The 27,632-nt window shown below is 36.9% G+C and overlaps 1 protein-coding gene and 1 non-coding gene across 3 annotated transcripts in view; one reads left to right on the top strand and one right to left on the bottom strand.

Annotated features, from left to right (window-relative positions):
* Positions 1-27,632, bottom strand: part of AHR (aryl hydrocarbon receptor) — a 51,588-nt gene that overhangs the window by 6,742 nt on the left and 17,214 nt on the right. For both annotated transcript variants that reach the window (XM_061413637.1, XM_061413636.1), the window contains exons 3-9: positions 16,139-16,242; positions 11,078-11,167; positions 8,208-8,331; positions 6,266-6,396; positions 4,213-4,415; positions 3,420-3,529; positions 2,477-2,618 (exon numbers count right to left, since the gene is read on the bottom strand). In XM_061413637.1, coding sequence (XP_061269621.1) covers positions 2,477-2,618; positions 3,420-3,529; positions 4,213-4,415; positions 6,266-6,396; positions 8,208-8,331; positions 11,078-11,167; positions 16,139-16,242 — 904 coding nt within the window. The remainder of the gene's footprint in view (positions 1-2,476; positions 2,619-3,419; positions 3,530-4,212; positions 4,416-6,265; positions 6,397-8,207; positions 8,332-11,077; positions 11,168-16,138; positions 16,243-27,632) is intronic.
* LOC133246958 (small nucleolar RNA SNORD31) lies at positions 4,464-4,529 on the top strand. Its single transcript, XR_009736204.1, has one exon. It is a non-coding gene; the product is annotated as a small nucleolar RNA SNORD31 (small nucleolar RNA).

Raw genomic sequence — 27,632 nt, 5'->3', positions numbered from 1 at the left:
ATTTAGATAGAATTTGTCCAAAAATTTCACTCTCAGATTCCATCCCTACCTGAAAAAATAAATTCTGAATGGAATACAGATCCAAATATACAAGTGAGGCATGCTGAAATATAAAGCTCTAATGGAAGACTGACATATGAAAATTAAAATTTTTTGCATGGGAAAAGAATTCATAAGTTAGGTTAAGGCATGAAATCAATGTCATAGTTTCATATATACTATGTAGTGTGTATATGTGTAAAATTGAATGCTGGTATTAGGTAAAGAGCTCCAAATGGGTCTAACAACCTCTTAATAACTGATAGAATAAGCAAACAAAAATAGCAAATGTATAAAAACATGAACAAAACAAACTAGACCATTGATATGTAAAGAATACTATACATACAAAAGAACGTGTAGTCTTGACAAGCGTATATAGGATATTTTATCAACACTGACCATACACTAGATTATAAAATAAGCCACAACAAATTTCAAAGGACTGAATTCCTTCAGGCTATTTTCTAACCTCAGTGGAATTAAATTTAAAGTAACAAAAAGACAACTAGAAAATCCCCTAGTATTGAACAGTACATAACACTTATGTTTCTAAATAATTCCTGAATAAACAAGTCAAAATAAATACTAGCACATACTTTCAACCGAATGATAAAGACAAAGGACTGTGGTTAAAATCATACTTAAAGAAAAACTAATACCTTAACCAAATACATTAAAAAAGAAAAAGGTGGAAAGAAATTCAAATTATACCCAAGACGAGTAGAAGGAAGGAAATAATAACGAACAGACATAAATAGGTAACAAATGTATAATGGGAAGAAAATCAATAAAACAAAAGCTGACTCCTTGAGAAGGATAATAAAATTAATGGCCTTCTAGGAATAGTGACTAAGACAGGGCACAAATTCCTAATACCAGAAAATATTTCTTAAAATTATATGAGTACAGAACTTATAGAACAGAAAGAAAATAAGAGCATAAAGGAGAAAAATCATGATGTTGATGAATGTGAAGTAAGTATTTGGTGTAAAAATTCAACAACCACTCATGATGATGATATTCTGGTAAACTAAAGAAAGGGATGCTTTTAAACCTGAAACAATAAACCCAGTACTTACAAATATCATATGAAATGATCAAGTATTTGAAGTCTTTTTCCCTTAAAGTTGGGAATAATACCAAACTGAATTATCATTATTTCCATTGCATTCTACTGAGGGCCTAGCCAGTACAATGGAAGAAGTTAAAGACCAAAACTAAGTCTAAAGGTTAAAAGAAAAAAATTATTTGCAAACTACATAGAACATATTAGAAAACCTTAAAAGTCTACAGACATCTTATTAGAATTAATCAGGGAGTTGAAGTAAGGTCACTAGATATAAAACACCAATATTAAAAACTCAACTATTTCTATATATTATATATAATATATATGCACACCAATTAAAACAACATCATAGAACATATCTAGGAATAAAATTAAAATATGTATAAGACTCAGGTAAGAACAATACAGCCCATTATTAAGATGAAAACACGGGTACGTACACATGGACCACCATATTCATGGGTTGCAAGATTCAATATAAAGATGTTAATTTTTCCAAAAGGAACTATAATTTCAGTATAGTCCCATTAAAAATCTCAACAGATTTTCCCATAGGAATTGGCAACTGATTTCTAAATATATATGGAAATATAAAGGGTAAAGAAGAGGCCAAGACTCTATCCAAGGAGAACAAAAATTCTGAACAAACAAGATGGTGGGCATAAAGATATCAAGGCATATCAAGATACAGAATAGTTAAGACAGACAATGTGCTTTGGAATAAAAACAGCCAACTTGACCAATGGAACGGAGAAGCAGAATCACAGATACAATCCTCTGATTGAAATGTAGTGCAGTGAGGAAAAGGTGGTCTTTTCAAAAAAATCATCTTTTGAATAAATGTTACTAGTTGATTAAATGTCCATATAAGGGAAAAAGACTAATTCTGATCCTTACCCTCAAAGCCACATACACAAATCAATTCTCCAGAGTAGAGAAAATGTGTGCAATGTGAATATTTGACAACATACTCACTTCTAGAACATATGAGAAACTTAAGAATCACTGCCTGCTTATTACCAAACATATGCTAAATAAAGCACTGTTATGTTTTTATTTTAACAGAAGGCTCTGGCTTTTCACCTTACTTTCAGATACCCAGGATGAACCCTTGGAGTTTTTGTTAATTATTCTCTTCAATAGCTCTACATCCATAGTTGTTCAAGAAAGTTGGTTAACTCTGATTTCTCAGTGTCTTTAACTTAACCTATGCTTCTCTCTACACATAATACCTTTTCAGTGTTTATTTCCAGTGTAAATTCTCCTAGAATTTACTTTAAGGTTTTCATGTAAGAGGATTTCTAAACCAAAGTGTTAAAAATAAAAAAAAACAAAACATGAAACATTCTAGGTCTTTGTGCTTACGTTAGAGGTCTCTGAGTTGCAATGATATAATCTGGTCTTCCATTTTTATAAACTAAGCGTGCATTTGACTGCACCCAAGCCCATCGGTTGTCTTTCGTAAGAAGCCTGAACACTATCATGCCACTCTCTCCAGTCTTAATCACTAGAACAAACAAACAAACAAAATTAAATTAGCAAATCTAAAATCAACACAGTAAAGAAAATCTCTGTAATATTTCTGGATGTAATTCATGTATCACCAAAGATGATAAATACACTGATGACTTCCAAGTACAGTATATTAAAATGCATCAAAACAGTTCTTCAGCATTGCTGTTTTTTCCTGTTTCAGACTAAAATTATTCAAGGAAAGATTAAGTCAGACAATTCAAGTAATATGTGAAACTATAGGGAGTAAGTATAGTTGGGGGGGGAAATTGTTTTCATTTTTAAAAGGGAACATGTCCTACAGTCTAATATTTTACTATACAATGTTAAAGTATAATTTGGGCTTCCATGGTGGCTCAGATGGTAAAGGATCGGCTGCAATGCAACAGACACAGGTTCAATCTCTGGGTCAGGAAGACCCCCTGGAGAAGGGAATGGCAACCCACTCCAGTATTCTTGCCTGGAGAATTCCATCAAGAGGAGCCTGGTGGGCTACAGTCTGTGGGGTTGCAAAGAGGCAGACACAACTGAGCAACTAACACTTTCACTATATTAACAAAGTTATGAAATAAATTGATGAGACAAAATGGCCATTTTCAGAGTAATTAAGCTACTCCATTACTGTGTGGCAGCTAATGAATTAAGAATGTAACTCCAGTTACTCACAGTTGTGTGATACTGAGTAGAAGCTAATCCAGATAGTTTCCTTAAACACTTTTATATCAGTAATAACCTGAAACAAGTCCTAGACTTTAAGGTATTTTCTCAGTCAAGTTCATAAGAAACTACAACTTACTTCGGATGTGGTACTCAGCACAATAGAGCATATCAGCAGCATGAATAAACTGGTATCCTGATCCTCTCATGCTCAGTTCTGCTTCAGTGTAGCCTAAAACAAGTTTTCCTCTGTTTAAAGGGAAAATAATAACAAAATTAAAATTTAACACAAATGAAGTCACCTACATAAATTATTTGGTTATTTTCTGCACTATGTTGACACTCAGAATTTCACGCTAGCAGGCAGAGACGAACACATTTCTATAATTGCTCCTTTTGCATATGTCTGCAAATTTCAGTTTCAGATAATTTTCATGGTCTTCATTCAGGAGAATAATCACTAAAGATGAGTCTAACAGGGTAGATTATATAGATGAAATACAAAATCTTTAATTATATTCTAGAATACTTTTACTCCATTTGGAGGGGCAGGGTTTCTCAAACCTGTATGCATTCTCATACTAGGAAGGAGAAAAGCAGAAACATACTTTGGTTACTGAACTTCCAGGGCTAAAAGTCAAACTTTGTACAATGTAAAACAAGCCAGCAATAAATGGATACTGAATCTTATTAATATAAACACATCATCTATAATTCAGAAATTGTGGCAATACTGTAAGATATAAAATAAATGATCTGTGAATGTGATGAAATTATTTTAAAAGGCTATGCTACAAACTATGAACTAATCCTAGCTACTATGATAATAAACAAGGTTATAAACTATACCATATGGAAAATATATATGTAAGACAGACTTACTGCAATAAAATACACACTTGGTAAAATAAACCCGAAAAAGTTTCACTTACTTGGCATCACAACCAGTAGGTGTGAAGTCGAGTTTGTGTTTGGTTCTAAAGATGAAATTTTTGGTTCGAATTTCAAGTATGGATGGTGGCTGCAGCGGAGTAGCTATTGCAAACAAAGCCAACTGAGGTGGAAGTATTGATCCATCTTTCCCTTTCTTGTTCTGTCCATGAAGATATTTCAATCTCCCTTGGAAATTCATTGCCTTAAGAAACAAAAAGTTCATTAAGATTAATGCTGTATAATTAAAATTAATGTTGTGATATGTTCCATATCACCCCAGTCTGATCACTATGACAAAGATATTTTCTGAGCTGTGAGTTTGCCCTGGGGTGAAAAGTGACAGTGGTGGAAAACTGAGTAGGCATTATAGCCAATAGGAAGCTTTGGGGACTGGCTGGCTGCTTCTACAAAATGTCTGTTATATCTTCATCGCATATGCCTGTCCTCTGGGGATGGTTGAGAGACTTAGTTCCCAATCAGTTTTTTCCAGAGGAAAGCAGTAACATTTCTGCTCAACTCCAGTCTGAAGTTAAGAGGTCTGAAGAAAAAGCAAAGCACACAGAATGTAATCCAGCTCTTGGATAATACAAAAAGTGGAATTTCCTTATACAACTTACCTGTTACATTAGTATACAATCACTTCAGTTTCAGCCTTTTTAAATAAAAGTTTTGTTTTTTTAAACCTTTGAAAAATAAATAAAATGGTTCCGTTTTAAAGGGCTCAATCAAGGCCATTTTCAGTGTTTTGATAATTCCACAAAAGTTCATGAGGCTATCAAACGCTATTGTTGTTCCCTTCTTCCCAGGAAGCCAATTAAAAATATCCTAAAAGATAGTATGAGACTGTCCTCAAGGGACTGCTAAGTGACCCACTCCTTGTTTTAACAGATCACAATAGGAAGACCTACATAGTTTTCTGAGCTTGCAGCTGCCCTAGCATTTATGTCTAGCATGGGTCTGTGCACAGTGCATGCTCAAAATCTATTTCCTGAACAAATGAATTGTGATAAAGTCAGCAAGTCCACATTAATTTTCAAATACACATGGGCTAGATTCCATAGCTCAGAGTATATTTCAAAACTCTAGGAAATCTTTTCTGTAGAGAGAAAACACAACTGTTCAAAAACACTAAAATGAATCCTAAAACCATATAAAGAACGCAGACCTCTATTAGGATAAAGAATAATTTTAGAAGACAGAGGAAACAGACAATCATGACCATGATCAATTTGGTTGCTTAAAACAGTACTGACCAGGCCAAGGGATGACTCTGACATCAATATGACACCAGTACAAGGGAGAAAAGGCCCAATTACACAAAGAAATTTCACCTAGAAATACATCCTAATTGGTCATCAGTACAAGGAAAACTATCTCAAAGCACAATTTTAATTCTGGGTAAGCAAAATTCAGACATAAAACACCAACAAAAATCATTTTGTTAACAGATCTGTGGTGGAGTGCACTGTCTTAAGGATACAAGCGAGAGCCTGGACCATCTACCTCCACTCCTAGTGTTCTCCCTTTGCTGGTCATCCTGGGAATTCACACAGGATGTTGTGATGGGAGTTCACTCCAACACATGAGAGTTCACACTACACAAGAGTGTCTTATACCAGATGAGGATCCTGCAGTGATGAAGATGCAACCATTTTTCTACACGGCAGTTATTCTAGCCATATGGAAAGGGCCATGATAATTTTTCCATCTAGCAGGCGTTAAACCCAAAGAGGATAATAAGCAGTCTGCCACCAAAAAAGCGCTACCTAATTATCTTATACCTACAAAGTCCAAAAGAAGGGCAAAATACAATGGTCAATGCTATTCCATTCAGTCTTTGTTATACTGCATCCTAAAGGATAGAGGCTCTGAGTTACGGAAGATATTTTCAAAAATCTAAAAAGACTTTTAAAAAGTTACTTTCCTTTATAAAACTATTTAATTAAGTAGATTTTTAAAACCCAAACTCAAATACATTCAAATTTGTTTCACTTTTCTTTTTAATTTTCTACGACTTCATAGTAAATGCCAGTATAAGATGCTGCACCTTACCAGAAAACCAGATGAATTATCTAGCAGACACCTGAGTCGGCAGATGAAGCACCTCTCCATAAATGAAGAGTTCTCTGGAGGAATCTGGTCTGGGTTATAATACACTGCTGGCTGGGAGAGTCCATTAGCTTCTATAGAGATAAATAGCAACACAAAGTTACTTTCCATTTTGCTAAAAATTAAGTGTTTAGGCTTCTCACGTGTTCCTAGTGCTAAAGAACCACCTGCCAGTGCAAGAGACATAAGAGACACGTGTTTGGTCCCTGGGTTGGGAAGATTCCCTGAGGGAGGTCATGGCAGCCCACTTTAGTGTTCTTGCCTGGAGAATCCCATGGACAGAAGAGCCAGGCAGGCTACAGTCCAGGGGGTCGCAAAGAATCAGACACAACTGAGCAACTTAGCACAGCACAGCACAAGTGTCTGAATAGCTGAAATCTGTGTTCATTTCTAAACCAAAGCTATGTTCTGATTATTAAAAAAAAAAAAAAAATCACTTTCGGAAGAGGAGCTAGTGAAAAGAAATTAAATCTTACTGAATAATACTTTTACTACATAGAACTTGACCTATTCAGCTGTTTTTATTTCTATTGAGCTATCACTGTCAACAATTTCTATATTTTCTAACACCTTTTTTCTCCTTTTTAACATTTTTACATATGTATGAAGACACTGCTTTTGTTGAAAAAAGTATTTTTTAATTCTTTCATATGCCAGTTTGCTTTTATATTTGGTGCATTTTCTTATATGCAGACTACATCATGAGAAACGCTGGGCTGGAAAAAGCACCAGCTGGAATCAAGATTGCTGGGAGAAATATCAATAACCTCAGATATGCAGATGACACCACCCTTATGGCAGAAAGTGAAGAGGAACTAAAGAGCCTCTTGATGAAAGTGAAAGAGAAGAGTGAAAAAGTTGGCTTAAAGCTCAACATTCAGAAAACGAAGATCATGGCATCTGGTCCCATCACTTCATGGGAAATAGATGGGGAAACAGTGAAAACAATGTCAGACTTTATTTTTTGGGGCTCCAAAATCACTGCAGATGGTGACTGCAGCCATGAAATTAAAAGACGCTTACTCCTTGGAAGGAAAGTTATGACCAACCTAGACACCATGTTAAAAATCGGAGACATTACTTTGCCAGCAAAGGTCCGTCTAGTCAAGCCTATGGTTTTTCCAGTGGTCATGTATGGATGTGAGAGTTGGACTGTGAAGAAGGCTGAGTGCCAAAGAATTGATGCTTTTGAACTGTGGTGTTGGAGAAGACTCTTGAGAGTCCCTTGGACTGCAAGGAGATCCAACCAGTCCATTCTGAAGGAGATCAGCCCTGGGTGTTCTTTGGAAGGAATGATGCTAAAGCTGAAACTCCAGTACTTTGGCCACCTCATGCAAAGAGTTGACTCTTTGGAAAAGATTCTGATGCTGGGAGGGATTGGGGGCAGGAAGAGAAGGGGACGAGAGAGGATGAGATGGCTGGATGGCATCATCCATCACGACTCGATGGACGTGAGTTTGAGTGAACTCCGGGAGATGGTGATGGACAGGGAGGCCTGGTGTGCTGCGATTCATGGGTTCTCAGAGTCGGACAGGACTGAGCGATTGAACTGAACTGAATTGAAACATGAAACAATATATACACACTCCAGAATTAACCTTATACATTCCATCCCCTCTTTCACAATAGTGTAAGAATTATTTTTATACACTATATTACTGAGTATATGGCTATACTTTATCACTTGGAATTCATCAATGGCTGTCATCTCTCGAGGTCCTCCTTAGGTCATCAGGCTTCTTGTAACCTGGTTCTGGCCCATGGCTAGATTCATGTCTTTCCCCTTCTTCCTCATCTTCACTGTGGAGTTCTATACCCCTAAAGATTCTCTGCCTCCTTTCAGAGAATTCAATTCCCAACACTACCTTTTGGTAAACATTCTTACCATCAATTCTTTGTCCAGAGTCTGGACACTGTTGAGGGTTTAATGCCCAATGCAGCTGGCGCTGAAATTCAGCTCGGTCTTCGGTATGGATCAGTTCATACACACTCTGATGGATGACATCAGACTAAAGAAAAAAGAAACAAATAAATTAACAAGTAGTGTTGATTTTTAAAAGGACTTCCTTGGTGGCTCAGTGGTAAAGAATCTGCCTACCAGTGCAGGAGATACAGGAGACGTGGGTTCAATCCCTGGATTGGGAAGATCCCCTGGAGGAGGAAATGGCAACCCACTCCACTAGTCTTGCCTGGAGAATCCCAAGGACAGAGGAGCCTAGCGGGCTATGGTCCATGGGGTTGCAGAGTCGGATGTGACTGAGTGACAGAGCACGCATACACTGATTTTTTAAAATGTGGTTTATTAATTTCAAAACCTAATTGCTAGATTACAGGGTGCTTTTTAGTGGTGATATATGCAAATCAAACAGTTGCAAAGCTCTCCTGGAATTCAAGACAAGAAAAGCTAGAAAGACACAAGCGCCACAGCTGACAAGTCAAAGGTTATTTGCCATCACTTCCCTACGTGAACCACTTTTTAGTCAAATAAGTCACGTTCCTGTTCCTTAACTGTAACACATTAGGTTCTGACAATTTTTATTTATGGATCTTTTAAAATAGAGCCTCTTATACAGAGTGAAGTAAGTCAGAAAGAGAAACACAAGTATCATATGTTAACACATATATATGGAATCTAGAAAGACAGTACTGATGAACCTAGCAGAGAAGGAACTTGTGGACACAGCAAGGGAAGGTGCAGAAGGGATGAACTCAGAGAAGAGCACTGACATATATATGCTATCATGTGCAAAACAGACAGTGGGAAGTTGCTACATACCACAGGGAGCCCAGCCTGGCACTCTGTGATGACCTATGAGGGCTGGGGAGAGGGGAGGGAGGCTTAAGAGGAAGGGGTTACCTATATATAAAATTATGACTGATTTGCATTGTCGTATGGCAGAAACCACAAAACACTATAGAGCAATTTTCCACCAATTAAAAATTTTTTTAAAAAATCTTCCTTTGACAAAACTTGTCTGAACATTCAGTTAAATTTGACTTCTCTCAGCTTGAAGTATTACATATTTACTTCACTGCTCTCTAACAGTTTTCCTGACATGAAATTTTGACTTCTAGCAGATTCCCTAAGACTAAGGGATTATGCCTTTACAAAGGTCAGAGTCTTTCCTCCACCTCTTGCTTCTCAGCATTTACTACAGTGCTGAGACCTCAGCCTTTCCACCATTAGCGTTCTAACCTTTTTATTGCAACTCACAGCAAGAAGTATTTTCCATCCATTGTGGGTGTTTGTGTGTGCATACAGACATGGAAAAAAGTTCCACAGAGCACTTTTATGTGTGACAATATTGTTTCCTATTTTATTTTAAGCAGCTAAAAAGAATGACTGGTGATCCTCTATATCAATTTCATCACCCACTCATGAGTCACGACCTACAGTTTTAAAAATGGTGCCATAAACCACCATCAATGTCAGATATAAATGTTTTCTTAAAGAATATCCAGGTTACGTATAACTAGGAAAGAAAAAAAAAAACAAGATTGGGAAATAGCTAAGCTTTTTGATTTCTTAACTGTTATGAATCAATCAAATAATAATTAAGCTAGTTATGTAATGAAGTTTCTAACAGGTTTTTCCGTGGACGTTAATACATTTCCTTTAAAATTCAAAAACACTTAGGTTTGGTGTCAGGAGCCAGATTCTACCACTTTAGCTATCTGGACTTGAACCTTCCTATGAACCTTTTCTTCTAACATGAAGTCATCTCTATGCCATCCATTACACAACTGCCAGAGTTATCTTGTGAAATATAGATTGGAGCACATGCATCCCCTTCAACAAAAGTATTCAGTGGCTTCTATAGTGTGTATGACATAATGTAAACTTCAGGCTGTATAACAGTGCAGACACTGTTATTCACCCATCAGTCTTGGCATCACCTGTTGAGCCTGTTAGAAATAAAATACATGGGCTCCACTATGACATACTGAATCAGATTATATGGGACTGAGGCTCATCAGTTACATGACATTTTATCAAGTTCTTTGGTGATTATTAAGAACATTAGAAATTAAGAACTACTGATATGTAAGAGTAGTGAGCATTCAAGTGTACTCACAAACTGTTCCCAAATCATATTCAATGTCTTCACCCCTCAAATACACACAACACCTTACGAATCCGTATTCACCATATACTTAGTAACATTAAACCAGACACACTTACATCCTTCAAGGCCTTCCAGCTTACTGCCTTATAGTATGGCTAGCTTTTATTCTCTGCATTCCCTCCACAACTGTCCACTCATCTGGACCCCACATTCTCTTCAGATTAAATACCATTTCCTTCAGGAAAACTTTTATAATCCACACAAGTAGGAATTAAAGGGATAAGCCACAGTATTTTGCTTGTACCTTTACATATTACCTCATTCATTTCATAGTTACCACTTGCCCTCCAATTTCCGTAACTAATTTGATGGCAAATATTCTCCTGTCTGCCCCCATCCAAACCCCATCTGCTCTTTCTTATACATAAGAATTCCTTATAAATGAAAGAAAAAACACAAAACCCATGAATCACATGTACCTTTAAGGAAATTATAATGCAGTAAAATATTAAAAGCATAAAAATGTATTAGCTGCAAACATACATTTTTTTATTCTATAACATATGTATTTCAATTATATTTTTATCTAAAAATTATCACTTGTGTCCCTAAAGTATAAGATAAATAAAAAGTAGTAAGTTAACTTTCAAAAAAGGATTTTTTAATGACCTAAGGAAACTATATTTACCTGCTGAAACCCCAGGTAATCTTGAATGGTAGAAGACACATAGAAAACCAAAGCATCTGTAGTGACAACCAGTACAAAGCCATTTAGTGCCTACAAGGAGAAAAGTTAGAAAATTAGTAATGTGACTACCAATGTTATCATCCATTAAGTACTGACTTCAGTTAAGGTTATTACTTTTACTGATGAAAAATCTCTTAAATCGTTAAAATGATTACACTCCAGAAATGCAGAAAGACCACACCCCCAGTGGTGAAAAGAATCCATTCGATTTGGCCAAAGAAAATCTTAGAGCTCATTGAATACTCAATCACAATAACTTGAATAAAATATTGATTTCTTCTTCCTCATGCTCTATAGATTTCATTTTTAATATACTGGACATGTTTTCTAAACATAATTGTACACATATCATTTACTGCACTCTGTCACGCTGTTTTTAAAGGAAGATAGCATGTAAAGATGTTGATTAGAGCCTTAAAAGAAATTTGATAGCAGAAAATCTCTGTGTAAAGATAGTTTAAGCACTAATACAGTTTGAAATTTAGATACTCTCAAAGTATTATAAAACATTGAAAACATTTTTATTTTACAAAAGGAATACAAATGGACTATACATTAGAACTAATATATACATGTAAGACAAGTATATAGCAAATTAAGTTCTATTTAACATAATTACTAATAACATTTAGGTTTAAAGCGATCATACTTTATGGGTGTTATTTCTGTTAACCTATATACTATGCTACTTTTTCCTCTTTGCCTCCGTTGGGCCAATCATTTTTTATTATCCTGTTTTCTTTCTTTTAGTTTAGAAGTTATGCTCTCTTTTCCTATTCTTTTAGTGGTTGTTCGAGTCCTGTGTTAATATCTCTATATGGTAACAAAAGTATTTAGATCACTTTAAGAATTCATTGTGATCACATCTTTTAAATCTCAAGCCCTCATTATTGCCTGCTCGAGTTCAACTCAGTACTTGTTTTTCTTCATGCTGTATGCGCTGATTGTTAAACCCTCCTGAGACACTCTTTTCTCTGTAAAACGAGACATGGGATGGTTTAGTTTAAGAACCACGTAGTTTGGAGTCAGAATTTGGACTAGATTCTTCTCTTACTAACAGTGTGGTTTTGTTATTTACCCGTTCGAGCTTTAGTGTCCCTGACTGAAAACCAGGCTCTTCATCAGGTGATAGGATGACTATGTCTCACCTAACGCAGTGCCTGGTATACAGCTGGCGCTCAGCTCATGTGAGGCACCATTGTTACAAAAGGCAGCTGTGGAAATGAGCAGATCCAGTATTACCAGATCATGCTTTGTGAACTACAGGGACACATAAATGATAGCAAGTAGTCTGCTCAGCACTTAATAAAATGTTACACACGGACAGGACACGTGCTCAGTACTGAGATTCACAAATGAACAAGCCGTCGCCCCTGTGCTTATGATGCCCACACACTAGTAAATACCCTCACTGTCAGACAGGGTGAAAGAACACAGTGACTGCCTTCCGTTTCACTCCAATCCCTTTCACCTTCAGGATCCCTGGTCTATATTATACTTCTGAGAGCAAGCACCTACTCTTTAACAATCACTTTTCTAAATGGTTTCTATGTATTCAAGTAACTTTTAATTCCCTCAGCAATCCACAGAGGTAGGTGTCACAGTCCAGTCTGTAAATTGAGGACACGGAAGTGAAGAGCTGAGACCAAGCTGAACCACAAGGGAGAAACTGGCTCTAAAGTTTGCCCACTTAGCATCGTACGTCGTATCATGATCTGCTACCTTTAAGTGTTACTAATCACTAACTGTTGCATGGCTGTAACTCACAATCACAACTGGGATCTGAGATCCTTGACTTCACATATTATGCCTTATCATGCCTGGCAATTTCCCCAGGATGAAGAATGGCAATGGCACCCACCAAGAACTAAAGTGTCTAATGATTGAAGGTGAAGTTGCTCAGTCGTGTCCGACTCTTTGCGACCCCATGGACTGTAGCCTACCAGGCTTCTCCGTCCATGGGATTCTCCAGGCAAGAATACTGGAGTGGGTTACCATTTCCTTCTCCAGGGGATCTTTCCGACCCAGGGATCGAACCCGGGTCTCCTGCATTGAAGGCAGACGCTTTAACCTCTGAGCCACCAGGGACCCCTCAAATTGAGCATTCTTAAGTTTTACTTGGTTGTAGTAGGGTTATGTCCATTACCACATTTTTTTTGTTTTGAAAATATCTTCCTTCCAGACAACAGTATCCATTGATCATATGCATATTATTTTGGAGAATATCATGTTTTCTAAAGAGTGGAAGAAATTTACTACTTTCCAATAAGCTCATTAGTGTATTCCTGGAGACACGAAGATAATTTAGGGTATGCCAGTAACTTTTAGACAAATGTTAACTGTGAGAAATAAACCAAAAAGCCTCTTAAAAATATATATGTACATATATATATACACACACACACATATATATATATATATACACACATATATATATATAAAATGATCTGAAATACCATGCGGAATGAAGTTATACTGAATTACTATCTTAGCAAGTTAAGAGAAGGAATAAATTTGGTAATTACATACTAACAAGATTATTATTATTAGTCACAACTATCTGAAAATCAGGTTGAGCTACACTTACTATTTAATAAGAGAAATGAATTGCAATTAATACTGTTATTTATAATTTGAACTGTTGTTATTTCAAAAATGAAGCTGTAGATTTTAATAAGCACAATATTAGGTATCACCAGACAGAACATATATACATAATGAAAAGATACAAAAGTTACTTATTGTTTTATTTTCATTCCTTATAAGACAGTAATAAATTTCATCAAGAAAATAAATATTTTAAACTTTTGTTAAATATTTAAAAATATTTTCTTCATGTGCCTCCTTTGTTAAAACCAAAGGCAAAGACTCACCAAAGTTACAAGCCAAATAGTGTGCTGTACCTCTGGACACATCCTCTTTGGTAACTAGTTGATAACCACACATTATGGTAACTGTACATAATGAAATATCCCATCTTCACATGTCTACTATGCTTTTGGTCATCTACTTCATATGGGAAAACAAGTACTGTCCTAAGTAAGGGCTTCCCAGATTGTGGTAGTGTTAAAGAACCCACCTGCCAACACAGGAGACCTAACAAACAGGGATTCAAACCCTGGGAAGATCTCCTGGAGGAAGAAATGGCAACACACTCCAGTATTCTTGCCTGGAAAATCCCATGGACAGAGGAGCATGGGCGGGCTACAGTCCACGGGGTCGGAAAGAGTCAGACATGGCTGAAGTGACTTAGCACGTCCTAAGCAAATTTTATAGTATGTGATGCCTCCTGCTGGAGAATAATCTACAAATGGCATAAAACAGAATTAATGATGGACTATTCATTTTAAATATTTAAGTGCTTCCAATTTTTAGAAAATTAAAAAGTGAACACCAGCTTGCAGTAGTATATTTTTATTCTGGGCCCTTGATATAGGATATGTTGACAATCTGTCTAAATGTTTTAGGGGGAAAATAAAAATCACTGCCCCATAATTTAAGCCAGTTTAAGATAAGAAGTGTGAAGCATGCCAGATTTGTCTATTTTCACTTGAGATAAAGAACTTCCTTATTACGTTACTATATAAATCGAGATGTATTTAATCACATTGTGTGTGTGTGTATCTGTGTGTGTGGTGTGTGTGAGCGCGCACACGCTCAGTCGTGTCCAACTCTTTGTGACCCCCATGGACCGTAGCCTGCCAGGCTCCTCTGTCTATGAGATTTCCGAGGCAGGAATACTAGAGTGGGTTGCCATTTCCTTCTCTAGAGGATCATCCCAACCCAGGGATCAATCTGGCATCTCCTGCGTCTCCTGCAATGGCAGGCAGATTCTCTACCACTGTGCAACCTGGGAAGCCCGCTCTGTTTAATCATATTAAGCAGCAATTATTAGAATGCTTTCCTGTGACCTAAGGGGTCTTTGTGTTTCAGCTAATATATCAATACATAGAAATCCTCAGCCAGAGGCAGGAGGATGACTCATGGTTGAATATATTTAACTTTTTTCTAACATAATGGAAGCAAAAGTTAATTTTCCCTATCAGGGATTTGAACACCATTATAAAATTATAATTTGTTATATACAATTTTATAAATTATAATAAAATGTTATAAATTGTCAGGTTACACTTAACCATTTACTGAATGGAGTTACTGAAACTTACAGCTACTTTTTAATCACAGTTGCAAATTAAGTTCACATCTCAGCTCACTGGGAAGAATTAGAAATCATTATGTAGAATTAAAAATTCTGTAGACTTAAAAATCTGTAATATAGTACAGATTACAGCACATATCTTTTTGAGTTTCTTCTCTTTAATATTTTTAAATTGAAGTGTAGTTAATTTGAAGTGCTGAGTTAGTTTCCAGTGTACAGCAAAGCGATTCAGTTATGCATATGTACATTCTTTATAGCATACATCTTCAGTCTTTAACAGAATAAGTATCTGATAATTTAACTGAGAATCAAGCATTTTATCAGCTTCAAGAGAAAGAAAAATAGGAAAAGATTTAAAATACTTTCACAGACAAATCTACCAGAAACTCTCAGAGTTCTAATGCATGACAATAGGGCTGGTAGAGGCTAAAAAAAAGTCTATAGCATGTTGGTAAGCCATACACAGCTGCTAAAAGAAAATATAGTTACAAGAACACATTGTTCAGGTTAAGAACAGTTTCTAACTATTAAATAAAATTATTTTAATGGCGCTATATTCCTAAAAACATATACCTAAAACCAGTGTCTTAATGAGAACCTTTAAAATGATCTAGAATTTCTTGCTTCTTAAAGAAATGCAACAGGGAAAGTGATAACTGGACTTCTAATACTTCATACAATTCCATTTATTCATGTACTAGCATTATACCACTACTGTAGCTCAGATGAAATTGCTATGAATCACTGAGTCCTAAAGAAATGAGGGACAGTTAAAAGGCTGTTAACTAATTTTCCATTTATAATGGTTCTAATGAAAGAGAACTATATCTACTACAATTTACCTGTAGTAAGAATTCTCCTTCCTGCAAGTTGAGGCCTTCTCTGAATTTGGTTCGACAGTTGTCCTGGACTCCACTTCTGTCAGCTGGGGAGGACTTTAATGCAACTAGGGAAAAAAGAGGGAAAAACAAGGATACAGTAGTTAGTTTTTAAAATAAGCAATTTCAAAGAGCTCTAAGGAAAAAAAAAAAAAACAAAAACCTATGTACACCAAAAAAAAGAGACAATTTGAAAAACTGGTATCTACTGGCACTGCAATGACTAAGTAAATAATCCTTTGCCAATGGGTGGTTTCTAATGTCAGCTGACAGATTCTTAAAGACAATTTTTGATGAGTTCACTATATGATTTTTGGCATATTACTTAAGAAGTTTCAAGTAAACTGCTTCCCAGGTGGCACGACTGGTAAAGAATCTTTCCTGCCAATGCAGAAGACCCAGGTTTGACCCCTGGGTTGGGAAGATGCCCTGGAGAAGGAAAGGGCAACCCACTCCAGTATTCTTGGAAAAGCCCATGGACAGAGGAGCTGAGTGGGCTATCGTCCCTGGGGTCACAAAGAGTTGGACACGACTGAGCACACATTATTATTATTCAAAGAACTGCATGACATCGCTATAACACTCCTCTGGTTCTCATCTATTTAGAATAATAAGGTTCCTCACAACCTAATCTATAAAAAAAAAATCTCTATATATATTCATCTAACTTCTGTGAACTATGGGCAGTAAGAGAAAAAATCAATCAAACACCTTATTAAAGAGATATATGTCCATCAAAGTTAGGAGCCTTTAGTTTTAGGGTAAAAAAACTGTTAGTATTGTTATTAACTTCATATGAAATGTATAAATCAACTCATGGAGAATTAACATCTTTATGATGTTGAATCAGTCTGTCCAAGAACATGCATGTTTCTCCATTTGTTCAAGTCTCTATTTTTTGTCCAACTAGAATGCTTTAAAGTTGTCCTCAAAAAAAGATGTATTTTTATGTCTGTTCCTAGGTGTTACACCTTGTAACGTGGCTTCTCTTTCATTAAGTGAAGTGAAATCACAGTTTTGTCTGACTCTTTACAATCCCATGGACTGTAGCCTACCAGGCACCTCCGTCCATGGGATTTTCCAGACAGGAGTACTAGCTTGTGGACTGCATTTGTGAAGGAGAGGCGGATGGGATGGTGAGATGTTTACAGTAGGAGATACCATGCTCTCAAGCAGCATGTATCACCACATTCCCATCTCTCTCCTGTGTGTTTATGTGTGTATGTGTGTGTGTGTGTGTATGTGTACACATTTAGTCTGGGAGACAGCACAGCTGAACAAAAATAATAACAGCCACTATTTACTTATTCAGCGTTTTCCTGAGCACTATCAAATATTCTCTCCATTAAAACATGTGGACATTGGTATCACAGAGAATTGAGTTCAAATCTCAGCTCTGCCATTTCCTAAATGCGGGAGCTTTCTGAGCCTGTCTCCTGGTATGTAAAGTGGTAATTGAGAAAACAAGAAATTACCCTGCAGGAGCTGTTATAAAAAATAATTCAAATACATGTGAAATTTCCAGCACAGAGGAACTCAATATTACTTCAGTAAATGGTAGCTTTAATTATTAGCAGTATTTCCCAGAGCTTATGGATTTCCCTGTTGTAAACTATGGACTTTTAGACACTATTACAATACCTTTCTATTTTACTGATCTTTTTGTAACCTGTGATATTTGAATAAGAGAAGCCATTAAGCAAAACAAACCTTGACATTCTTTTTAAGATCTCTTCATTAAATTTTTATGTGCTAAGGATAATTGGGCTCAGTGATAAGCTAGAGATTTATTAATAACCAAATTTCCTCTCAGTTTGAGAAAAGCATTCCATATAAAACATTTTCATGTTTGAAGTGTATTTTCTGGTAAATCACCAATGTACATGTCACATTTCAACCTTATGCCAAGTTCTGGCCTTTGCAGAACTTTTAAAACATGTCTCTGAAAGAAGAGGCCAAAACACTGGCCTCTGAATGTAACAATCCCAAAGGCCACAGAACAGATTTCCTTAGGCCAAAAAGCAGTTTGAGGTAAACTAACTGATCCAACAGTTCGGCAAGACCAAAGGAAAATGCTCAATCTCTTCTCACCGAAAGGTAAAGGACAAAAAGGTTTTTCTCCCCTTTTTTTCCTGTTTCTCCCCTTTATATCCTGTAAGTTCTCTTGTTTGCCTTTTAGCGGCTGGAATCCATTAAAGCCTCACAGTGTCAGGGTTAACTATACTCTCCTACTTTTCCAAAAGCTCCAGTGTGAAGGAGAGGAGCACTGACAGGCAAGAATACAAGGAGTGGGCTGCCATTCCCTTCTCCAGGGGATCTTCCTGACCCAGGAATCGAACCCAGGTCTCCCACACTGCAGATTCTTTATGGTCGGAGCCACCAGGGAAGCGCAGTATATACATTGCTGCTGCTAAGTCACGTCAGTCGTGTCCAACTCTGTGCGACCCCATAGACGGCAGCCCACCAGGCCCCGCCGTCCCTGGGATTCTCCAGGCAGGGACACTGGAGTGGGTTGCCATTTCCTTCTCCAATGCATGAAAGTGAAAAGGGAAAGTGAAGTCGCTCAGTCGTGTCTGACTCTTAGCGACCCCGTGGGCTGCAGCCTACCAGGCTCCTCTGTCCATGGGATTCTCCAGGCGAGAGTACTGGAGTAGGGTGCCATCGCCTTCTCCAGTATATACACTACCATGTGTAAAATAGCTAGCTTCTGGGAAGCTGCCTTACAGCACATGGAGCTCATCAGTGGCTCTGGGAACACCTAGAGGGGTGGGATGGGGGTGAGGTGGGAGGGAGACTCAAAAGGGAGGGTGCGTATCTATACTTATGGCTGATTCACAGCAGAAACTAGCACAACATTGTAAAGCAATTATACTCCAATAATGCAATACAATAAAAGGCAAACAAGTTATACCAAATATTGGTAAGATTTGTTATTAAGAAAACAAAATCCAAACCCTGATATTAGGAAAGAAGCAAAGTCATCCTAAAAATAGATATGAATAGTGTCAAATTTAAATGTCTAAATTTTATCAGGAATCTTTTAAAATTAACTTTCAATCAAAAGAATCTATGTCAGTTCCCACTAGTGTTACTGGACCGCTGAGAAGCTGAATAAGAAATCAAAGAGGCCATTCATCTCAGTAACTTATTTGTTTCTGGTCTTGTATGGGAGATATCAGCCAATGAAATTAGACATGAGACAGACTCTGCCTTTAAGTAGGGCATATAAGCTATGGAAATAAAGAACTAGAAAAGAATGACAAAAATATTAAGTACCAGCATGGAATTTAATTAAAATATTAGAGAAACTTGAAAGAGACAAAGTATAAACTCTCTCTAAACAACAATACTTACAGTTCTAACTGCTGGAGGGACAATACTTAATAGGTATAACTACTGCTTAAGTAGGAAAAGTGATGAGTGCATTTTGGAGAAGGATCACTAGGGTTCTTCCAAAGACAAGCAAACAAGTACTTCTGTTGCTCTCATGTTTAAGGCTAATAATCACTTAAGAATTTAAGTAAATATTGTGCAAAGATCAGTCCAGGAAGGGTACACTCCCTTCCCATTCTCACCTAAAAAAAAACTAATATGACTTTTTAGAAAACTCAGATCCTAGAGACTTGTCCCAAATTATGTAATTATTGCCCTTCTATGAATCTGTCCTCTATTTCTTGATTTCATACCTACCACCTCTGCCTTCTAGAAGATGTATTAATTAATAATACTCACTTTCACATGCGCATTTCTTGCCTTGATTAGAAAGCAACAGAAGAGTAAGAAGCAGATGTGGGGAGATGACCTTCCTACCATCTGAGTGCCCTTCAATAATTGCCTTAGTAATAATGTGTGATACTCAGACCTCACACTCTATGCCAAGCCATTTCCAGGTATTACATCTTATTTAATCTTCACAAGAGTTCTATGAGACTGGCCTTATTGTCCTTTCAGTAGATTAGGAAACTGAGACTTAAAGAGGTTAAGAAACGTTCCCAAGGTTATACCTTGAAATGGTAAAGCCTAGGTAAGAACCCAGGTAGCTAGACCCCAATAGCATGAGCTATTACCAAGCACCTACCAGACTCGTCCCCCATGCTAACCACCTGTCATCTTTCCTTTCCTCGTCTTTAAATCAGGACAGTGATACTTCTGGAGACAGATTCTTATGAGGGCTAAAATAGCATGCAGAGTACTTGGGTAATGCCTGACTCTATAACTGACAGTCAAGTACGGACAGAAGAGGCTGTGCACTGAGTTTATACACCCTCAAACCATGACGGCAGCTGACACTAAAAGTTACACACCAGGGATAACCGAGTGTTTTCTCATCTCTAACCAGGGAGCATTAATGAGTGTCTGACAGGACTGCTATGATGACTACAAACATAAATTTGAAGGTATTTCAAACTTATAAATTGTTATAAAAATTACATGCATAATCAGATGGAGAAGACACTTTAATCATCATACCCCTGGAATTAAATACATGGCAGTTTACAGAAACAAAATATACTATCTGAAAACAAGTCATGAGTCAATTCTGTGATTGGGAAATCTCTGCCCTACTGCACAGACCTTGTTAAAACCCTTCCCTTATCTGTAGGAACAGCACATCTTCCAAAGTCTGCTGTAAGGCTCTGACTTTGAGCATTCAGTGGGATACTAAGGTTATAGACCATCACAATATTTCAACTATTTCCTCTGAGAGATCAATGAAACAGCTGTACAAGAATTTAATTGATAATAGAATTTAGAGTGTAAATATGTCACAGCATTATCAGATTGTAAGATTTTAATTATTACCAACTGATTCAAGTCTTTTCTCCATATTCAAGTCTTATTCCCACATGCATTCAACTGTATCCATGTTTCTAACATGGCACTTTCTTTCTTTACATAGCAAAGCTGAGATTTCCATTTCTCCCTACAAGCCAAATATTTCCTCTTCCTAAACATGCTCTGAACTGTTCAAGAGAGAAATTCATGGGGAACAAATATTGGCATGTAGTAAACTATACTTTGTATTTTGTTACTGTAGTTGGCATTTAAACAGAAGGATGTCATGATAAATGCCTTGCCAGGAAAAAGCATAAGTCTTTTTAATCTCTGTTGATATAAATTCAATTTCTTTTACAATAATATTTATCACCCCCTTTATTACCTCTGGCAGTAAAAGTTTAAGTTCTATTCCCACATTCATATAAGCATGTAAGAGAGCAAAACTATCACCAAAAATTAAAAAGGGCTAAATAATGCTGCTAAGTCACTTCAGTCGTGTCTGACTCTGTGCGACCCCATAGACAGCAGCCCACCAGGCTCCCCTGTCCCTGGGATTCTCCAGGCAAGAACACTGGAGTGGGCTGCCATTTCCTTCTCCAATGCATGAAAGTGAAAAGTTAAAGTGAAGTCTCTCAGTCGTGTCTGACCCTCAGCAACTCAATGGACTGCAGCTTTCCAGGCTCCTCCGTCCATGGGATTTTCCAGGCAAGAGTACTGGAGTGGGGTGCCATTGCCTTCTCCGCTAAATAATGCAGTATTTATTGAATATAAGGGCTTCCCTGGTGGCTCAGAGGTTAAAGCATCTGCCTCCAATGAGGGAGACCCGGGTTCGATCCCTGGGTCGGGAAGATCCCCTGGAGAAGGAAATGGTAACCCACTCCAGTATTCTTGCCTGGAGAATCCCATGGATGGAGAAGCCTAGTAGGCTACAGTCCACGGGGTCGCAAAGAGTCGGACACGACTGAGCAACTTCACTATACTATACTACTGAATATAAAAAATACTATATTACTTAATACTACATCCCCCAATTGAGTATGGATGAGTATTTACAAATAATTTCCAATCATATATAAGTATACTTATATATGGGAGTTTCTTCTAGATCCTTTGAGCTAATAAGATATTTTGCTTCAGTTGAAGTTTGCTTTTTGGTAAAGGAAGTATTGCCCTTTTGTGTGAAAGAAGAACTGAAATTAAGAAAAAAACCCACATTATATTCTAGGAGAATATATACATATTATATTTTCCTAGGTCTCTAGGAGACAAAGATGTATATAGTTCAGTGGTTTCTGATGATAGTCACAGATTATTTTTTCTGCCTGTAAGTTTCTATTCACCAAGGCAGAATAAAAGTAAATTTGGTTTTTAAAATGCAAATGTTAGTTTATAATGAGGAATGTAGGCTAAAGTCGTGGTTACTGTCTTTTTTTAGCAAATCTAAAAAAAAAAAAAAACCCATCATTCTAAAGTTGAAAAAGTTCTTAAAGTTAGATCAAGTGGAAATTATCTAACCTACTCTCCATCAAGTGGAAACTGAAAGATATTACTCAAAATTTTTCAGTTTTACATTTTAGTTATATGTAATTCTACTGTAACTACGTTAGGCCTCTGAATTAATGAAACAAACTAGAGCAATTAATTTACCTTTTCAGTGGGAACTGAGTTGCATTTGACTTTCCATGTAAACAGTGAAATTAAAACTACATTCTAAGTAGGAGAATTTAATCAACCACAGCAGTGATTCTCAAACTTTCTCAGACATCAGAATCATCTGGAAGACTATTAAAACACATTGCGGGACCCCAGCCTCTAGAATTCTGATTCAGCAGGCCTGGTATGGGGCCCCTCAGTCTGCTTCATTAACAAGTTCCCAAGAGATGCTGAAGAGAAGGTACCACTGCTCCAAGTGACTCAGAAAATCAAGATGGAGGAAGTTAACTCACAATGTTCTGGACCTCATTCCCTCAAATCCTCTAAAATTATCATTCATCTGCTTAAAGAGTTCATTGTTAACATGAATGTCTTCAGGAAGGAATTCTCATCTCAATTTTATAAAGAAGAAAGTAGAACCACAGAATTGATGACTGAAACACAGGGCAGTAACAAAAAATTGTATATGTACAGCTGACCTGTGAACAACAATGGGGTTTGATCTGGGCAGGTCCACATATATATGGGTTTTTCCCAGTAAATAACAACACTACATGATCCATGATGGGCTGAATCCACGGATGCAGAGCTTTGGCTAGAGAGGAACCATGGATGGGGAGAGCTGACTATAAAGTTTCATGCCTATTTTTGACTAATCATCATGTTGTGCAAGGGCCAACTATAAACAATTTTAATTTCAGAATCTGGTTCACAAAGATCTTACTATTTAGGATAAATCCACTATAAACTTATATCAGGCAGGCAAGCAAGCATTCATACTGTCCATGCTGAGAATATGAAAACTCTGTGGAACAGTGAGGATAAAGGTCTAATCTAAAGCCACAGGGTTAGGTAACTGAAGCACCTCCAAGTCCCCTTCCTGCTGGTGTTCTCCTTATGCAACAATCTCCCTCTACTGGGCCAGGACAAACAGAGGGGAGCTACCTCTGTGACACAGAGACTGGACACTATCAACAGTCCAGTGGACAACAGCATATTCTGTAAAACTGACCATACAAGCCCTCTCACACCATGTGGGCAAACTTAAGGCTGAATGAAGTGAAAGTGGCTTGGTCATGTCCAACTCTTTGCAACCCCATGGACTGCAACCTGCCAGGCTCTTCCGTCCATGGGATTCTCCAGGCAAAAATACTCAAGTGGGTAGCCATTCTTTTCTCCTGGGGATCTTCCAGACCCAGGGTCTGAACCCAGGTCTCCCCCTTTGCAAGCAGATTCTTTACCATCTGAGCTACCAGGGAAGCCCAATTTAAGGCTAAAAGAATTCCATACAGACAACTTTAGGTTCCAGTTGATCCAATTTTACTGTCTCTCCTCTCAACCTCCCACTGCGGGCACCTGGATGGCTTACTGTTTTCTATGGACAACCAAGAACCAGAAATTACTTTCTCTAGTAGTATTATTTTTCTGTGGATTTTAATTTCATTTTAGTTTATACTTTCAGGTGTAATTTTCTCCTTGACCCTCTAAGAACCTGAAACACCAAACGAGGTCATCTTTGAGCAAACATCACCATAATGACGTTTGCTGAAACTGTATCACAATTTCATGTTCCACATACACACACATGTGCTTTCCTCTCTCTCTGCCCACTCCTAAAACGTTTTATCTTTGGTATTTTTCCTCTTAGTCTATAGGCTTTCCCCAGGAATATTTTATTCATTTTCATGGTTTAAAACACTATTCCAATGACACTATGATGACTCCCAAATTTAAATCTCCAGCTATGAACAAATAAATGAATTTGAACAACAGATTAAAAATGATTGATCACCTATGACAAAGGGGGCAAGACTACACAATGGGGGAAAGACAGTCTCTTCAACAAATGGTGCTGGGAAAGCCAGACAGCTACCTATAAAAAAAGGAAATCAGATCATTCTTTAAACCATACACAAAAAATAAGCTTAAAATGGATTAAAGACTTAAATGAGAGACTGGATACTATACAACTATAAAACATAGGCAGAACACTCTGTGACATAAGTCACAGCAAGATATTTTTGATCTGTCTCCTTATTCTAGGAAATAAAACCAAAAATAAACAGGACCAAATTAAACTCAAAAACTTTTGCACAGCAAAGGAAACCACAAACAAAATGAAAAGACAATCCACAGATTGGGAGAAAATATTTGCAAATGATGTGACTGACAAGGGATTAGTTTCCAAAATGTACAAACAGCACATGAAGCTTAATACCATAAAAACAAATAATCCAATCAGAAAATGGGCAGAAGACTTAAATAGACATTTCTCCAAAGAAGACATAAAGATAGCCAAGAGGCACATGAAAAGACATTCAACATCACTAATAATGAAATGCAAATGAGGTATCATCTCACACCTGTCAAAATGGACACATGCACCCTAATGTTCATTGCATTTCATTCATAACAGTTCATTGCACTGTTTCCAAGAGCAGCCTAAATGTCATCAACAGAGAAATGGATAAAGAAGATGTATATACATATATATATGCAATGGAATATTACTCAGCCATTAAAGACAATGAAATAATGCTGTTTGCAATAACATGGATGGACCTAGAGATTCTCATACTGAGTGAAGTAAGTCAGAGAGGGAAAGAGAAATATATGATATCCATTATATGTGGAATCTAAAAAGAAATGATACAAATTAACTTATTTACAAAAATAGGAACAGACTTACAGACTTAAGAAATAGAACTTATGGTTACAGGGGGCGGGGGGATAGTTAGGGAGTCTGGGATTGGTATGTACACACTGCTATATTTAAAGTGGATAACCAGCAAGGCCCTACTGTATAGCACAGGGAACTCTCCTCAATGTTACCTGGCAGCCTAGAAGGGAGAGGAATTTGAGGAAGAATGGATACATGTATATGTATCACCGAGCCCCTTCACTGTTCACCTGAACTATCACAACACTGATAATCAACTATATTCCAATATAAAATAAAAAGTTTTAAAAAAGATACCACACACACAAAAAGTTGATCAAAAAGTCGAAAAGCCATAAGAGCATTAAAAAATAATACATATATATAATTACTGAATAAAAATGATTAGTGGTAGTGTTACTGTATCTCATTACAGACCCTCAAGGGATTAATTTTACATTATATGTGAAAATAGTTTCTAAAACACTACAACAGGGCAGATGTATATTTCCATTAACCAACAGTGAAGTCTCACAAAACGCCTCACAAGGTCTCTCAAACTAAAATTTAACTAAAGACATTTACAACCTGTACTGGGGTGGGGGTGGTGGAGGAAAGAGAAAACTACAAAAGTTGGGCTGGCTTTAATATTTCTCCAGTGGTAATCTTCCTTTAAAAAGAAAGCTAAGCCCATAAATTTATAACCAACTGGAACTGCTCATGGCCAAGCAAGTAAGGATCAAGGATCCTGGAGTCATATAACACTAGGAAATGATCAAAGAGAAAACCCATTAAAGCAGTAAATTTAAGAGAGACAAGAAAGAAGCAAAACATATTATAAAGACCATAATGAGCGCAGATTCTGATATGCACGTCACTGTGTTTTTAAAGAATACTTGCCAAAGCAAAGAAAAACACTCTAGATAAAAGTATCCTATATAAAATATCATAAAATAATTTTGTCATTTTACTTATTTATTCAAAGAATTTAAGGGTTTCCCTGGTAGCTTAGTCAGTCAAGAATCTGCCAGCAATGCAGGAGACTTGGGTTTGATCCTTGGGTTGAGAAGATCCCGGGGAGAAAGAAACAGCAGCCTGCTCCACTACTCTTGCCTGGAAAATCCCATGGACAGAGGAGCCTGGCAGCCTGCAGTCCGTAGGGTCACAAGACTTGAACATGACTTAGTGACTAAGCCACCACCGGTAGAATTCAATGCCTCTTTTGCTGTAAGTTAGACTATACGTGGAAAAGAGACATTAAATTCCCGACCCATATAGGTCATGTTATTAAATATAAGAGCCAGGACTTGAATGTACTACACCCTGACTCAATAAGAAAGTCCTACCATTCTTTTCATGTATCCATGTTTCCACCTGCATGGATCTGATTATATTGTCCATAAATTAAAATTTAAAAGAAGCTCTAAATTTTATGAGTTTATTTATGGAAGGTATCATGAATGTTAGAGTTTCGTGTTTTCAGGTTCTGGGAAAAAAACATATAAATTACCATCTGAATACAGTGGGTTAACAAAACACTATTGGATGATTTCAAATGTGTTGATCTTTTAGGACATTTCTAGAATTAAGAAATTACAGTTGCTATGTATGATACTGAAAGTTTTGTGAATTACTTGGCCTACAGTATTTTTTTTTTAAAAAGGAAATAAAGTTAGCATACAAATTCAGTAAATGTAAAAAACACATATACAAACACCTTAAACTTTTATATCAACCCTTAAAAAGGCTCTATTACTTAGTTGGTTTTTACTGCTTGTTCAAGTTCATTCTTCAAACATATACTTCAAATATATATATATATATATATATATACTTTTCAAGATAATGTTCTGAAATTGAGAGAAATACACAAGCTAAAGATGAATAAACACAACAACTCTTTTTTGAAAACCTAACGAACTGGAAGCGAATTATTAAATATCTACAAAAGGAAGACCAAGAAAAAAGCACATGTAATTTCTAATTTAAAACAGTCTACCAAGATCCATGGTAAACACTGAGGCTGAATATATTTTAGATCACCATATATCAGAAGTTAATGCTTCTCATCCTCTCTTCTCACAGCATTTTTAGACTCTATGAATCTAAAATACTCCAATGTGTAAAATGTTTATGCTTTATAAGACAGTGATTATTTAAGCATACACAGCGATTCATGACTCACTGCCCCTATGTTATCCAGCTTTCTGTGTTGTGTGTACTAAGTCGCTTCGTTATGTCGCTTTAGCTTTGTGACCCTATGGACTGGAGCCCACCAGGCTCCTCTGTCCATGGGATTCTCCAGGCAAGAATATGGGAGTGGGTAACTAGTCCCTCCTCCAGGAATCTTCCCGACTCAGGGATTGA

The sequence above is a fragment of the Bos javanicus genome, chromosome 4 (assembly GCF_032452875.1).
Source record: "Bos javanicus breed banteng chromosome 4, ARS-OSU_banteng_1.0, whole genome shotgun sequence".
Taxonomy (NCBI): domain Eukaryota; kingdom Metazoa; phylum Chordata; class Mammalia; order Artiodactyla; family Bovidae; genus Bos; species Bos javanicus.
The sequence above is the reverse complement of the archived record's forward strand: the minus strand, read 5'-3'. Positions and strand labels throughout refer to the sequence as shown.